General features: G+C 37.1%; 1 protein-coding gene across 1 annotated transcript; it reads left to right on the top strand.

Moving 5' to 3' along the window:
- Positions 1-3,428: 3,428 nt before the first annotated feature.
- Positions 3,429-3,803, top strand: LOC140157818 (craniofacial development protein 2-like). The gene has a single exon (XM_072181065.1). It carries the CDS (start codon positions 3,429-3,431, stop codon positions 3,801-3,803), a length of 375 nt encoding a protein of 124 aa, XP_072037166.1.
- The last annotated feature ends 12,895 nt before the right edge of the window (positions 3,804-16,698 follow it).

Genomic DNA, 16,698 nt, shown 5'->3' with positions numbered 1-16,698 from the left:
GTAGATTTACCATAAGGCAGAATGGGCACAGGCCCAGATGCCACGGTCTTTGTATTTTGGGGCCAAAACTGATACCCGTCTACATTTGCGTGACCAAATTAATCTCATATTTGACCATTTTAGATTTTTGCACAAATTAGTTCCAATTTTAACAATATTTGACCATTCAAACTTCAATATGGCCAAATTGTTTGCGCGGTTCGCGCGCATTATTTTGTACTATCATAATAGCCACGGATCCAAATTATGCTGATGTGCCTATGAACCTCCAAATAAATCATCTATTTCATTTATCCCTGTCGATCAGATAAACACCCTGATTTGGGACAAATCTAAATGAAAATTTCCTTGTGCTTGTATTTCATGCGCAATTGTCCCACCCAGAATGTTTCAAACATTTGCCTCCCTCAATGACATGTGACCCAGATACCACACCACTGGAAAAAACACTATTAAGTATAATGTTTGTTATACGATAATGGGGGGGTGGTCAAAAAGTTTTGTCTGTCAAAAGAGGGGGTCAAAAAGTTTAGCGGTCCATCGAGGGGGGGGGGGGGGTCAAAAAGTTTTCGAGCAAAAATGTGACAAAGACCAGCCCCCCTACCAAAGTATTAATGAACACTCCCTTACATCCACTTGAGCAATTTTGGGAACACATGTCAAAAAATCATAAAAAAAAAACCACGTTCATATATAAGGAGGTTTTCAATAAAAGCAGTTTGTGGTAGGATGCTCATCCTATCCAAGCATCCCGCCAAAAACTGCTTGATGATTTTTTGATGTTTTCTCAAAATTGCTCAAGTGGATGTAAGGGGTTTTGCAACAAAGCTCTTCATATTTTCTGTGAGCTGAGCTGAGCGTTACTGAGCGTTACTCTCTCAAATTTGGCCCTCCCCATCTGACTGCTCTAGATCCGCCACTGGGTGGCGCCACTGTCTGAAACAAACGTAGGGTGTTGTATTATAAATACTAGTATTCGTTTAAGAATATTTAAGAATTTTTAACAATACTTTTTAAAGACTGTATTCTTTAATAGTGTAAGGTAAAGCGTTCGCCTTGGTGGATTAAAATTACACATCATGACAGCTTTGGTAAAAATTACATGTAGCAGCTTTTGAATTTTGCCGTCTTTCGCATTGAACAAGCTCCCGCCAACGAGGTCAAAATGAAAATAGAATCACTCGAGCGTCGTCTGCAACACGTAAACAGGAATAATTACAATGGTAGAAGACAGAGGTTGTTTAAATGTAAGCCCAGAATACATTGCAGCCACTGACAGCATGTTTGAGAAACACATGGTTATTTTCAGAAAATATCACACTGGGCTCCTGCTGTGCATGGTCAAGGTTGTTATGCAACAAGATAAGCTATGCGTCTGCATGCATGCATGTGCAAGAAAACTTTGCTGGTTCCACCTTCTTTTCCCAAGCATTTAAAATATCTAAAATTGTTTTAAAAACACACGACTTTTTGATTTGCTTGGACTTGGTAGCAATGTATCCACAAACATTACTTGTACGCAATTATCAATTAAAAACATAAAAGTCTCGATGAATATTCCATCAAAACTACTGGTTCTTATTTTGTACATAAATTTGAATGTGAAATGGTGTTGAAATGGCTCCTTTATTGCATTGCACATAATAACATACTGCATGCTGGGATTACATTGAATCAACCTCTGGGTAGAAGAAGGCAAATAAACTTATTTTAAGGTAAATTATGAAGGTCAAAAGGTTTGATGAGTATTGTTTGTTGAAATACAGCAATGGGGATTCTATGTGACTGAAAATATATATTTATTTAATATTGAAATTGTATGAAAAACATGAAACAAGATATTGATATTTAATATTATCATTAATTAGAAGTACGCTGGGTGTGTGGACGACTTTTTAAAACAATAAAAATATTGATATTATTATTGTAAGGGGGAAATGCTATTATATTAGGTTGATTTACTTTTCCCTTAAAAAATAATTCTCAACATTTATTTGGTTTTTAAACAATTGTGGGCTTCCACTAAAAAGCCCAAAAATAAGGACGCATTAAAGGCCAGTCACCCACCTTTGCAAAGTTTTTTTTCACCAAAACATTTGAAATTTGGGCAAAAATCACTCAGTTTTTTTTATGATTTTTTTGAAAATTAGGCATTTTTTTGACTATTTTTGGTGCAAATTTCTCAAAGTTGGTCAAGATTCAACAAAATAAAATAAAAACACGGCTCCGAGATATTTTTATCTAGTTTTCAGAAATTTATTTAAAAAAAATTGGCCCAAGAGTTTTTTTGTTACGTTGAACGAAAAATTTGGGCCAAAAAACCGGTTTTGGGGGATTTGGGGCCAAAAAACGAACATTTTCCATAAAGTTTCCATAATTTCTGGGTTAAGACCAGTAGGCCTACATATCACTAGATTTAAATAAATCCAAGTAAGGTAAATCATCCACAGTAAAGTGCGCAACCAAGAAGGGAGCTGGAATACATTTAAAATAGACTTGGTGATTTATTAAAGCATTATTTACAATATTGTTTCATGCAAGCCAGCCGAAGCCGACCTACACGCGTCAGAATATGCTTATCACTGGAAACTGATTTCTATTTCTAGCGCGGAATGCTCAAACCGCGAAGTGGCGACGGCGAGCGCGAAGCGCGATCACCGAGCGTAAAACGCGCGGAGCTAGTGCTAGATCTTTAGACAGTTTAATTGGCATACATTTACAGTCAAAAATGGTTACATAACATAATATAAGCAATTCAAGTTCATGAAGACAGTCAATACTTAATATATTGATCAGTTGTAGTTGATCAAGAGATGCTTCTTCCTGTGTCTACAAGTGTTTATTAGCTCATTCCTTTTGTTCAGTGAAGAGAGATGAGGCTTAAATATGATGAAGTATTTTTCCTCTAGACAAAGTCTGCATAGTTTGTTGGTAGTTGAATAGGCCTTAGCCCGACTGATTATTTTTTCCATTCAGTTGAATAAGGTATTTTCTTATCCTTTAATTTCCAAATGTACTCGCTTAATGTTGTTGAATGCCTTTTGTCACTGTTATTAAAGTCACTCTTATGGCAATTAAAGCGTGTTTTGAACGAGTTAGCGGTTAGTCCAATATATGTTTCATGATGTGAATTGTCAAGTCGAGTTACCGTCGCCTGGTAAATTATACTGGAAGCTAAGCAATTGCCTTGGAGGGGACAGTCAAGTTTCACTTTACAGTTGCAAGTTTTTCCAAATCACTAGATTTATAAAGTTTACTTCGAGCAGGGTTGCTGATTTGTTTGATTAAAAAAAAACGGATTAAAAAAAATTTAATCAGATCAAACGTATTGATCTTGAGAACGACTCGGATATATCAATTGGGACATAGTTGGACTATGTGAATTTAAGAGGAGAGGCGAAAAACTAGTGGAACTACGAAGTGGGTCAATGTTCTATTATAAACGCAGTGATAATGACATTAACAGTGGAGTGGGCTTCTTGGTGAACAAGAACATCAAGGACAATTCTGGGGATAGAATAGCTCAGATTATCATCCAACTTTCAGAAATGTACAGACTTCAGATAATTCAGGTGTATGCACCAACAACCAATCATGATGAGGAAGAAGTGATAGAGGATTATGAGGAAGTATACAAACTCATGGAAGAGGAAAAAACACACTTTAAAATCGTTATGGGAGACTTTAACGCTCAAGTTGGGAAAAAAGAAGATGCAAAAGAAACATCAGTTGGCAACCTCGGATACAAGAAGAGAAATGAACGAGGGGATCTTTTAATAGATTTTGCAGAGGCAAATAAATAAAAAAAAATAGGAAATACTTTCTTCAAAAAGAAAGAAAGTCGCAAGTGGACATGGAAGAGCCCAAATGGAGGAAGAAGATGACACCATCATCAATGACAGAGATAGAATAATCAAAAGAGCGGAAGACTTATAATTGTGACAGTAAAACCCCAGTAGCTGATGTAAATTTAGATCCAGAACATGAAGAGGAAGATATCCTTGATGTGGGAGCAGATGAGGTGGAAGTAGCTTTGAAGTCAATGAATAACGGAAAATCCCCAGGGCCAGATGATATCATGGCAGAAATGCTAAAGTGTGGAGGAGACACAGTCATCCAAGCATTGGCAAAACTCTTTACAAAATGTCTAAGAACCAACACTATACCATCAAATTGGAAGAATGCTAATGTCACAAAAAAGGCGACACAAAAGATCTTAAAAACTACTGGCCAATTAGCCTTCTCTCGCGCACACATAAACTCTTCAACAAAGTGATCACAAACAGACTGACCACTCAACTGGATGAAAATCAACCTACAGAACACTGAGCTGGATTCAGGAGCAATTTCTCCACAATCGACAGTGCAGTGAATCAACTTGTTGAAACATCTAGGGAATACCAGCTGCCCTTATACCTTGCTTTTGTGGATTATGAAAAAACTTCTGAGTCGGTGGAAACAAATGCAGTCATCCATGCACTCAAAAACCAAGGTATAAACACAATTTACATTAAGACCATCCAGGAAATATATACCAATGCCACAGCTACACTAACACTTCAGTGAATCAATTTTTATCAGAAGGGGAAGTCGTCAGGGAGATACCATGTCACCCAAATTGTTTGTGGCAACCCTAAAAGAAATACATGCGCAATCTACACTAAATCAAAACATGTGAAAAATTCAATCACGGGAAAAAAGCTGTTGAATTCTGCACCTTGAAGTCGAATTTTTAGCACTAGTAGATAAAATGATATCATAAATGTATTTTAAAAATTGTATCCAAAAGTTGACTTATATTTATTACAAATGAAAATGAAAAATGAAAAGGTTGATTTAAATCAACGATTTTTTTGAAAAAAATCATGTAATTCAAATCAAGCAACCTGACTCGATCGAGGTCTGTTAAAAGTTAAAAACGTCAAGTTTTAATAATTTGTCATAAAATGTGTATTGGGCATATCTCGAATTTCTTTGATATCAGAAGGACATTCCTCGTATTCAGAATGAATTTTGGCTTGTCTGATGTATTTTTGATAAATCAGTGGGTAAAGGGTGAAAAATAAGGGATGTGTGTGGGTTCTGAAAATATTTTCAGCGATCCTTTTGTTATGATAACATGGGGGGGGGGGGTAAGAATGCCCACCCCAACACACCTGGCGCATCCACTGTTTGATTACACTCCTTTTATCCATTCTAGATCTGCCATTGAACTTCTCGTATCGTCGACATCAATACCATCAAAATCAAAACTCTGACGATTGATACGATTTCTCTCATCATCATCCTTTTTCTTTCGCCGTTGAACGGCAACTTCAACATCTTCAATACTCTCCTGCTGATAGGTTGGTACCTCTCGAGGAAATACTTTATCAAATACTTGAATTATCACTAAAACCAGAAAGATGATAATTGCCATAGCAAGAGCGGCTTTTGAGTATGAGTTCCAAATTTTCAAAACTGTCGTCACCGTTATGCATCGTTCCTTTCCTACAGTTTCATCAATGTTACTTTGATGACGGGGAGGAAGACCAATAGAAACAACAGCAACGCAAACTCGATACACGCGACCGCTGTAAAACTGATCGATCACGCCAAATGTCTTGTTAAAATCAAACAGAACATTCTGCATCGTTATCCCAAATCGATTCTGGATTTGAATTCGGGTTCTCAACGTGTCATTGCTACTGAGGGCGATATTGTCGTGATTCAGAGTCCATTGGATGGTGGCGCTCTTGTGATCAACATGGCTTGCAACAACGTCAGTAATACTGGTAGAGAAGACTAACGAGAATTGATATGACAGCGTGATTATTGCCATCATATCCGCAAATGACCATGTATACATCTCCGATATTAATATTTTGTTATACAGCTTCATTTGTAAAAAATCCTAAAAAGCTAAAGGATGAAGAATAGTGCGTAGCACAGATAAATGCCTTCCTGTTTACTGCATTCTTCTTTGGGCAAAACACATTCAACAGAAAGTTTAGTTTTTGAAGACAATAATTAACCTGCACGATAAAAAGTGCATGCAAGTCTGTTTCAGTAGTTCTTTTTTTTAAAAGAATTTAAGTCTTGGAATTTGTGGCGACTTTGGAGCTGGGCTTTGGATCTGGACTTCGTATACACGTCACTAGGCGCCAGCTATCTCTGTAGATTTTGTCGACTATGTGTAGATGGATTTGTGTAGGTGTGAGGTACATTTTTGGTAACCATGGCAACATCTCAACTTGGTTCTGTATAAAAATATTAAGAGATGAATGAATTATTACCATTAAATCACATAAAAAGCAACAGACAGTTGATGAACTAGTGAGAAATAATAGTGACGCGATATAGATAATGATGTAGTGAGCCAGCAGCAGTAGCAGACTAGCAGTATCAGCATTAGATAGCTAGTGAATTATACTCTGATCAGTTCGTAATCGGCGGGACTCATCAGTAACATCGTGGATTGATAAAAAGACAGCACTAAAAGTAACGCAGCTGTTATAAATACGCCTATAAAGTCAGAACTAATGATTATGTTCACAATATTTCAACATAGAAGGAAGGATCATTTATTTTTGTTTATTTTGATACCCCAGTTGTCCAATTTTGATCAATATTAACAACACATCAGCGTTTTTAAAAGACAAGTACCCGAATTTAAAAGTTGCAGCTATTTGGAGATAAATGGAGGGTTTTACGTGCCACAATGCTTGCGTAATAACCATTGAACGACATTTGACAAATGGGGTATCAAAATGCGCGTAAATAAATCCTCCTCCTTTCTATGTAGAAATATTGTGGAAACAATTATTAGTTCTGAAGCTATAGGAATATTTATAACAGCTGCGTTACTTTTTGTGCATACTTTAGAATAACGTACAAACAGCTTGGCGCACCACCTCCGCGAACTTGCGTATTGCTTGACTGACGCGCGCTTTTGTGAATTTTTTTTGGACATTTCTCGCCTCACGGTTATTTGATGGCATGTAAAACTGAGTCATTTTAAAGAAAAGTTGAACAATGATGGCGCTATTTATCAAAATTTTTGTTTGCATCTTTTAATACAAGGGGTAGAAAAGACTAACAAATGGCAAGGACATTTTCGAAAAACTTTTTATCATGAAGTGTAAGGAATAACTCATATTATTTGGCTAATTTGAATTTAAAGTATATGTAAATAGCGCCTTCAATTTGCACACAAATGTTAGTTCTGGAATAAAAATTACCACAAAAACCACTTAAATAACGATATGTTAGAATGTTTGCAGTAAATATTTTTGAATGTTATGAAAACGTTTTATACGCTTTATATAACCCGACATTTAAACGTTTTCTGGCAACCTTTTCTAACCTTTTGCGAATGATGTCGAAAACATTTTGTGTTTGCTGGGATAGCAGTAGATATTGGATGACGTAGTGAGCTATCGGTAGTAGATATCCGATGAAATGGTGAGCTATCAGCAGTAGATAAGTGGTGTGCAAATAGATAGATATTGAATGAAGTAGTTAGCTATTAGTATAGTAGATACCCAGCTAACACAAAACGTTTTGCAGAAAAGGTTTATATGTCGGGTTATAAAGGGTATAAAAACGTTTTAATAACATCCATAAAACATTTTTGAAAACGTGATGCAAAACATTCTAACAGAATGTTATTGAACTGTTGAAAAAATATTTTGTAAACATGTTTGCCGAAAATATTTCACGATAACGTTCTAAAAACGTATCCGTGATCTTTTTATAACCCGATATTTGCTGGGTACCCGCTGGGTAAACGTTTTAATAACATTAAAATGTCGGGTTATATAAAGGTCATGATAACGTTTTAAAACGTTTTGTATGAAAAACACACTAGACCCATTCCATGTCAACTCCAGGGATGTGCACCGCAGCACCTCTTCAATTTTTTTCTTTTTCTGTGTGGTGGTAGATATTGATGAGAAAGTACAATCCCGAAAATTTGAGATCTTCATACTCCATTTCGTTTCCGTGGCATCAATTTGAAATTTTAGAATAGGGGACCAACTTTGGGGGTCAGCATAAAAATTGCAACGCGAGACGACATTCAACTTCAGGTATATGTCTTGGACATGAGATCCATAAATGAGTACATAGGTCAACATGCGAAATCAAAATGTGTACAACTCTATGGAGTAAAACCTAAGTGATGTGTTGAAGCTTATCGAGTCCCAAAGCCAATATCTCTCAGAAATGATGTCCAAGGACATATCTTCAACATACCTAAAGTTGATGGTGGGGCAAAATGTCTGACATTGGTTTTCAGGGGGGTCAAAATGTACAAAAAATGTACAATTGGGGTTTTGCATGGATAATATCTCAGCTAAAATTATTCGAATAGGCTCAATATTGGATAAGAGTAATGTCCTACCAAAGGGCTCTGGCTGGCAAAAAAATGGATAATAAAATTATTTTTACTTTTGGAGTTCTGACTCCACAAAGTTGGTCCTGGATGGACAAAGTTGCATTTTGAGGGCCCTATATCTTTTAAAGTAAATGCGTTACAAGTTTCCTGATGCCAGATTTGAATTCTACACAAATAAATACCCCAGGATACATACTTTTTAAAGTTGTAAAGAGTTCCCTTTATACATTTATGGACCTCCAAACGTCGTCTTTCGCGTTGCGACACATTTTTTACGCTGATCCCCCTAAATTTCAAATTGATGCCACGGGAAAACGAAATGGAGTATGAGCTCAAATTTTCGGGATTGTACTTTCTCATCAATATCTACCACCACACAGAAAAAGAAAAAATTGAAGAGGTGCTGCGGTGCACATCCCTGAGTTGATATGGAATGGGTCACTACAACAATATTTTGAAATGTTTTCAAAAAATGTTATTGTAAACTATTGTTGCAAACATTTTTGCCAAATATTGTGTTGAAATATTTGAACCCAGCAAACACAGAAATGTTCTTAAAATGTTTTTTCAAAACCTTTTAATAACATTTAAATGTCGGGTTATATAAAGGTCATGAAAACGTTTTTAAAACGTTATTGAAAATATTTTGGACAAACATTTTTCACAAAATATTTTTTCAACCCCAAAATAACATTCTGTTTAGAAAATTTTGTACCAAGTTTTCAAGAATGTTTTTGGAATGTTATTAAAACGTTTTTATACCATTTATATAACCCGATATTTAAACGTTTTCTGTAAAACATTTTTGTTTGCTGAGCAGTAGATTATCAAAAAATGTTTTTTAAGGTTATGAAAACATTTTATACTCTTAATATATCCTTTATATAACCCGACATTTTTAAATGTTTGAAAACCTTTTCTGGCAACCTTTTATAACCTTTTGCGAATGATGTCGAAAACGTTTTATGTTTGCTGGGTAGTTGATGTTAGATCATTCTTACAGAAATTCTAGACAGTTCATTAGTTGATTGTCATTAATTTACCTTGGTTCAGTATATTTTTTCACAATGCTGCGCCGTTACGTAGTACGCGTGCGCCAGGCCTTGCACTGACTCTTCCGCTGATTTAAAGCCATAATGTGTGATTTGCGCCACAGTGATGCTCTCAAAATTGGTTGAATGTCTACTTTTTGCATGATTGCAATGCCCAATGGTGTATTAAACACCATGTAAAAGACTAAGCCTGAAGTGCTTTAATTGCAGTAAATATATTAAATTAAATATATTATATTAAAACCGGAGAGTCTCCGGTTTTATCAGAATTCACCGATATAATGTGTATTATTGAGTCATTGAATTAGTGGCGTATAAACTGTCTGTATATCGCTATTCATCTTACGTCTTGATTGTATTTTCGGCATACTAAGTTTATTCGCAAATGGTGTGGTGCTAGTTACGTTTATAGTCGGTGTAGCTGGAAAGACGACGGCGGACATCCTGACCATTGCGTTAGGTTTCGGTGACCTGCTCTATTCCATAACCACTACGCCAATAGCAATAGGTAACTTTTTGTACGAGGATTATATTCAGCTCAAACACGGATTAGTTGCGTTCTGCGTAGTTTGCCGTTCCGTAATGAGCGTCCGATATACCATCATTATTATTGTAGCAGCTGTGCCTCTGAGTCTGATAGCGGATGTTCTCGCAGGGTTTGGCACAAGCATCCATCACCCCACGTGGACTCGGCAGCCATGCGATGTCAACGAAGATTGGCGGTTCGTGATATTAACCTTGATCTTGACCCTCACTTTGATCATCACCCTCAACAGTAAGATGGTCCTTCATGTTCGTAACCGTAAAACGCAGAGTAGTAATCATGGTAATCGCGGAGGTCCAAGCTAATACCAACAACAGCGGACAATGTTTCTGCATATCGGATTTCCCCCGTTTTGAAGCCACAAAGCCAAAAGAATTCACTCCCAGATGTTGAAGACCCATCGCTCTGGAACATGCCTCACAGGGGTCAAATTACAAACACACCTGCAACCCTGGGTTGACTACACATATACCTCCATCCGTCGTCGGAAAACTAATTGTGCAGTATATGGCTCCAGGATATGGCTCTTTGCAGATATGCACATACCTCATTATTCTACATACCTGGATCTATACTTGCGATTAAAATGGTTTCTCAGTTTCACTGATAATCTTAATTGGAATAAATTATCTGCAACTGAAATCTTGATAGCAATTATGGTAGAAGATGGTACATTAAACTAATGCTCATAGCATAAATGGGCTATATACAGAACGAAAAAATTGCCCTGAAGATGAAATGGGAGGATGGCTTGGTGTGGTGGTTGGGGCACTCGCCGCTCAACCATAAGTACCTAGCAAGGGCCGAATTTAACATTGGGCCAGATCCGCCCGAGCCCATTTTGAGGGCCCCCCAAATTGCCCTGTACATCTCCCTTTTTACATAATAAGGTAAAATTGCACAATTTTGCGCGTTTTGCAAATCACCTTCATTTGGGGATAAATTAGTCCGAAATATAAACTTTTTCGCTCGCTTCGCGCGCAAATGGCATATGAAAATCACAACAAAATATATTCGTCCCCTCTAAATTTTAATGCATTCAAAGACACTATCGATCTTATCCATAAACCAAATCTTGACCACTTGAGTGCACATGCCTTCCTCACAGTGAGTTTGGGGCCCCTGAGCAAATACAAAACGCTTTACAGAAAACTTTCAAGAATCAGATTTTATATAGGGTATAAAACGTTTAACATTTAGACAACATTGTTGACAATTTAATGCTAAACATGCTAACATATCAAAATGTTATTAATATTAAAACCAAGATGCATTTAACATGTTTTAAACACATTTTTGTGTTTCCTTTCAGGCGAGACTACTTCCTTTCAGATGAGACAAGCATGTTTTCAATGGATGTGATGTAACCTAACAACTTAACTTATTGCAGTGCTCGGACAGACAATAACACAACAACGATTATTCATTGTTTTCCAGTATTTTAGACGGGAACCTCATCAAAGATATTCCTCCAGGGAGCATGTCTCATCTCGAGTCGCTCAAAGTGTATAAAGCTGAATTTATACTCAATCGCTTTTGCAGAAAAGCGATTTTCACGCATGCTCAATGTTTACTTACATTCTAGAGCGTCAAGCCGATCAATCGATTCAAATCGCCGAGGCAAAAACGACGTCGCTTTTGCAAGTTAAAGAAATCTCAACTTCCCTGCGATATCGCTTGACACGTGAATGCGTCAACCAATCATATACAACCATCTGGATCTATTATTTTGCTAATTAATTTACCTTTCTCGATTATTAATTTTTGGTGATTAATTAATTCAAAGCAATAATTATTGACAGCAACTGATGTTTTAAAAATGTATTTTGTGGCATTTAGAATATTTTAATTGTCGTCTGCAATCGCTATCGCCGTGATAAGAATAAATGCAAAAGCGACGGGCGATGCATCGCAAAATTCGGCGATTGCCCATCGCTTTTCAAAAGTGTTTAATCGCAATCGCTCGGCGATCGAGTATAAATTCAGCTCAAGTCTGGGCGAGAACAGAATTCAATGGCTGCATCTTGGCGCATTAATCACCCCAAATTTAAACAAATTGTTTGTAACCATGGTAACAACAATCATGGGACAACTTTCATGCAATTAACAACAAATGAATAATATTTGCTGATATTTATTTTGTCGGAGAATAGGAAAATAAAGAAAGATGACTAACAAAGAATAAAATTCAAAAAGACTCATGATAGCTTTTTCAATCCATAGCCATTCCATTTAGAGGAAAGGAACGAACCGTACTTTAATGTGTATTATTGTTTGTCTTTGGATGCTACTCGGCAAAACTCCTAAAAAGTCAGTGCACTTCTTCTGATAATTGACAACAATATTGTTTTCTTTGATAAGCCCGAGGATTATCCTTAGAATATTCCCATCTCAATACTCACAAGTGGCTTAAGACGACTTACGTAGCTTCTTAATGTTATTTCTCCTTGCACGGAAGTTTTTTGTTGGAGGTACTTTTGAAATGTGTCAAAACTTACCGCACATAATTATATAGTTACGTTTGAACCGGCAAATTGATCAAAAGCGAAAACAATAATATGATCGTTGGCCAGAAACATCAACGTCTGGCAATATACTCGAAGTGATTTCTCCAGGAATTGACTTGAACTGATTTGTTAACTGCAATTGGACACTTCTTGTGCACAAATGGCTTTCCCTCAACAGTATCCATTCGTTTATGCCGCTATCGAAAGTCTTACGGGTATACTAGGTTTATTCGCTAATGTTGTAGTACTAATTATATTTATAGTCTGTTTAGCTGATAAGACTCCGGCGGACATCCTTATCATCGCGCTAGGTTTTGGTGACCTACTCTACTCCGTAACCATCTCACCAATACAAGTAAGGAACTATTTGTACAATGATATTCAGCACAAAAACGAATCTGTTGCTATTTCTTTACAAGTGCTGTGCAAATCTGGACGCAGCGTGGATTTGGCGATCGAGTTTTACACGACGTTAATGCACGGGTTAATTGCCGTCAACAGGTATTGTGTAGTTTGCCGTTCCGGAATGAGGGTTCGATCTACCATCATCCTTATCGTAGCAGATGTGTTTCTGAGTCTGATAGCCGGGGTTCTCGCAGGAATTGGTTCAAGAATCCATCACCAAATCCGCTACCCCACGGATTCTCGGCTGCCATGCGATATCAAAGAGGATTGGCTGATAGTGATATTCACCGTAAGTTCCGGAACCCTGATCGCGACTCTCATTTTGATTATCACCCTCAACAGTAAGATGGTCCTTCATGTTCGTAACCGACAACGCAGAGTATTAATCGCGGAAGTCCAAGATAATACCGACAAAATGGACCTTGTGCCTGCAGATCAGATTGCACCCGTTTTGAAGCCACAAAGCCAGAAGAATTCACTCCAAAGTGTTGACGACTCATCGCCTTTGGACATGCCTTCAACTTCTCCGAAACAGCCACAGCATGCAGCGCGGCGGACCGACCAACAACATCCCCGCAAAACAGCTTCGTGGTTTCCAGCAAAAACCCTTAGCCGTATGACTAAAACCTTGCTGCTGACAACCACAATCTTCACTCTCCTGTGGATACTCAATTTATGTGTTGTGTTGGCTCCACCTTTCAATAGCAACACTCTGTTGACGTGCTTTGTCATCATGCTTGTAAAAGCGCCACGATTCAACCATTTTATAAATCCAGTTGTTTATGGATTTATGTGCACCCGTTTTCGCGTGGCATTTCGACGTGCGTTTCGCATTGATTAACTTTAAAGGATTTGTAATGGGCGTGAACCTGGTTTGGATTCCAGAGGGAGTGTGCCTGTGACAGACACAGCCACCAGAAAAGGACCAGCTCAGATCGCGCGCCAAATAAGTTTGCAGTTCAGAAATTGCATTTTTTTCTCAGCCTTGGAAAAAAATAGGCAGAGCTGGGAATGGAACCCGGGACCCACTATATAAATATAAGTGTAAAGTATGAAATTTGATGTTTTTCATCAGTTGGATATTAAACAGGTTATTTTATAACTCCGTCATATTAACCCCGTGTACTTATACAACATCGTGAGATGTTTGTTTGTTTCTTTTATTTCTAATTTAACTTGGGACACTCTATCAGTTGAAAAGACAATTAATCATCTGTTCTTTCTTCAGGCCAGGGTCCAGATGTCAAAGACGAAAGGATCCGATAAATAAAATATTCAAAGCCAGTATCTAAACTTTCATTGAGTAAGAAAATATTAAGTTTGTATGTACTTTGAAAGGCAAAAAAAGATAGTTCCTCGTTATTATTATGCAAATCACATGTGTCCATATGCATTGGTGTTGTTAGCATCATAAATGTATTTTGCTAGTACGTATTTAATTAGTAAGCTCATGGATCTCGATCGTATACCATGTATATCCAACGTGATTAAAAGCTATAACGAGCAAAATATAATGAGATTTGCAAGCCATGACTTGGTTATAGCGGTTAGACGTATGATCACAATGTTGTGGGTTCGAATCCCGTTAGTTAAGTTAAACGTGTTGTGTCCCTCAGGTAAGACACTTGATCTTGACATGTAGCTGTAATTGTTAAACATTTAGATACCCGCATTGAAAGCCAATAAAGTGAAATACATTACCGTTCCTGTTGTAAAGTGCAGATCCTGTAAAATGAGAAGTTATGCCCGCTTTTAAAATCTTCAACGTTGTTCTAACTGATATTATTAAAAAGCGTGTTGCAATCCCGTTAGTATCATGTTGACATGATCAGCAATTCATGTTTTATTTGTATAGAAGGATTATTTCTGAGTCAAATTCACGATTCTTGGATGATAGTCCTATAAATGGTAATGTAGAAAACCAACTTGGGTATTTACTGATGTGATAAAGGCCCAGGATAAAGCAATGCAATCTGTTGACCAGGTGTAAAACGGAAGCAATCTGCAAGGGCACACGTAATTAAACATATTAAAGCTTACCCAAATTAAGGATATGAGAAGAGTAACCTTTCACTACTCCTGATTCCAAAATTTTTTTAGAACTCTCTAGTTTTACCAAATGAAAAATAGCTAAATCCCAATCTATCAGTAGTCAATAAAACTGTAGCGTAGCCAGCGGGTGATCTGTGTGTGTGGGGGGTGCAGGTGAGCTATAGTGCACCCTGACAAAAATGAAAGAAAAAAGTGCCGCTGACAAAATATGAAAGAGATAATCTGGAAGGCAAATGAAAAGAAATGGTCAAGGATTAGGATTTGACAGAACAAGATCAATGTTTTTTTTAATTCCAAAAAATTAGTGTTGTATTTTACTGGAATCATGAGTAGTACGCTGTTTTTATTCAGAACCGTCATCTTAAGAAACCCAAAACATTTTGGTAAGATTTGATTCTCTCCTGTATGTGACACTTGTTCATGTGACGTCAATTTGATGTCATTGAAGCGTGCTAATACGCGGATTTTGGGTTTCTCTACCGGAAGTCAATTTGTGCCAAAACTCCTTCCCACATGACAATGCAATAAGCGTTTTGCATAACAATAGATACAGTTCGGAGGTTAATCAATATTCTTTGTTATGCAATATGCATATTGCATTGTGGGAAGGAATTTCGGCACAAATTGACTTCCGATAGAGAAACCCTAAATCCGCGTATTGGTTATAGGTCTAACAGTTAATCGACATCACCAGTAGTACGAGCGTCACGAATACGGACAAAAAGCTAAAACTGCAAAATTGAGACGTTTTGAACTCCGTGTTATTTGTATATGACTGAAGTGGAACTGTGATTGCTCATAATACTTTTTATTCGACGTCGAGTATTTGATGCAACAAATGTTCGATTTTTCCATTCTATTTCCAGCCATGTTTAACTTTTAACGAATGTTTTTGACGTAAGATCGATAGCACTAATATTATTTCCACCATATATTACACGTCAAATTAATTTTCAGCAAACATTCGTTAGAATCTAAAACAGATTGAATAGGCCTACTTTAACGAATACTTGTTGGCGTGTTGCATCGAATATTCGACGTTAAATACATGGAGTATGAATCGGCCCTTAACCACTAGTCTTATTCAAGACTCTCTTATGCAGCCAGCCGATCACCAACCGCTAGAGAATCTGTCACCGATAACTTGTGCACAGCCATGCGCAGTTACATACAGTATGATAAGGATAATGAACTGAGTGCAATGCATTCGTCAAGATAATCGCACGCGCCGTGGAGTTATTGCATTTAGCTCGAGAGCCGATAGGCTCGAGAGCTAAATGCAATAACTCCATGGCAAGTGCGATTATCTTGACGAATGCATTTGCACGAGTACATTATCCGCCATATACTTTGAGTGTATTAAAACAATAGGCAAAATTAATTGCTGCATTCATTATATTAGTTTGAATATTAGGGAAAATATCTTAGATTTTAAAAACACCGTCAGGCCATTGACCAGGTAGCATTTAACTGGTCAAGAAAATCAATCACTGTATAAGTTAGATATCTATGGTATCGATTGCGCCACACGTCATACTTTAGTAACTTATTCACGCATGGTTTGTAATCAATTGACTTTATGTTGTGATCATTTAATATCGTGGTTCTGAACACAGAGAGCACTGAACCAGTTGACCTGGAAACGATCGATTTTGACGTCCCACTATTATAGTACTACGGTGAATGGAGATGAGAGAATAAACTTATATATCAATATCAACTGGACTTTATAGTTCTATAATTTGAACTTTAAATCTACTT

Source organism: Amphiura filiformis, chromosome 7, assembly GCF_039555335.1.
Source record: "Amphiura filiformis chromosome 7, Afil_fr2py, whole genome shotgun sequence".
NCBI classification, from domain to species: domain Eukaryota; kingdom Metazoa; phylum Echinodermata; class Ophiuroidea; order Amphilepidida; family Amphiuridae; genus Amphiura; species Amphiura filiformis.
This window is presented reverse-complemented; position numbering and strand designations above follow the sequence as displayed.

Excerpts from the sequence above, each read along its gene's own strand:
- LOC140157818 (XM_072181065.1), top strand. The coding sequence starts at position 3,429 with ATGTTCTATTATAAACGCAGTGATAATGACATTAACAGTGGAGTGGGC.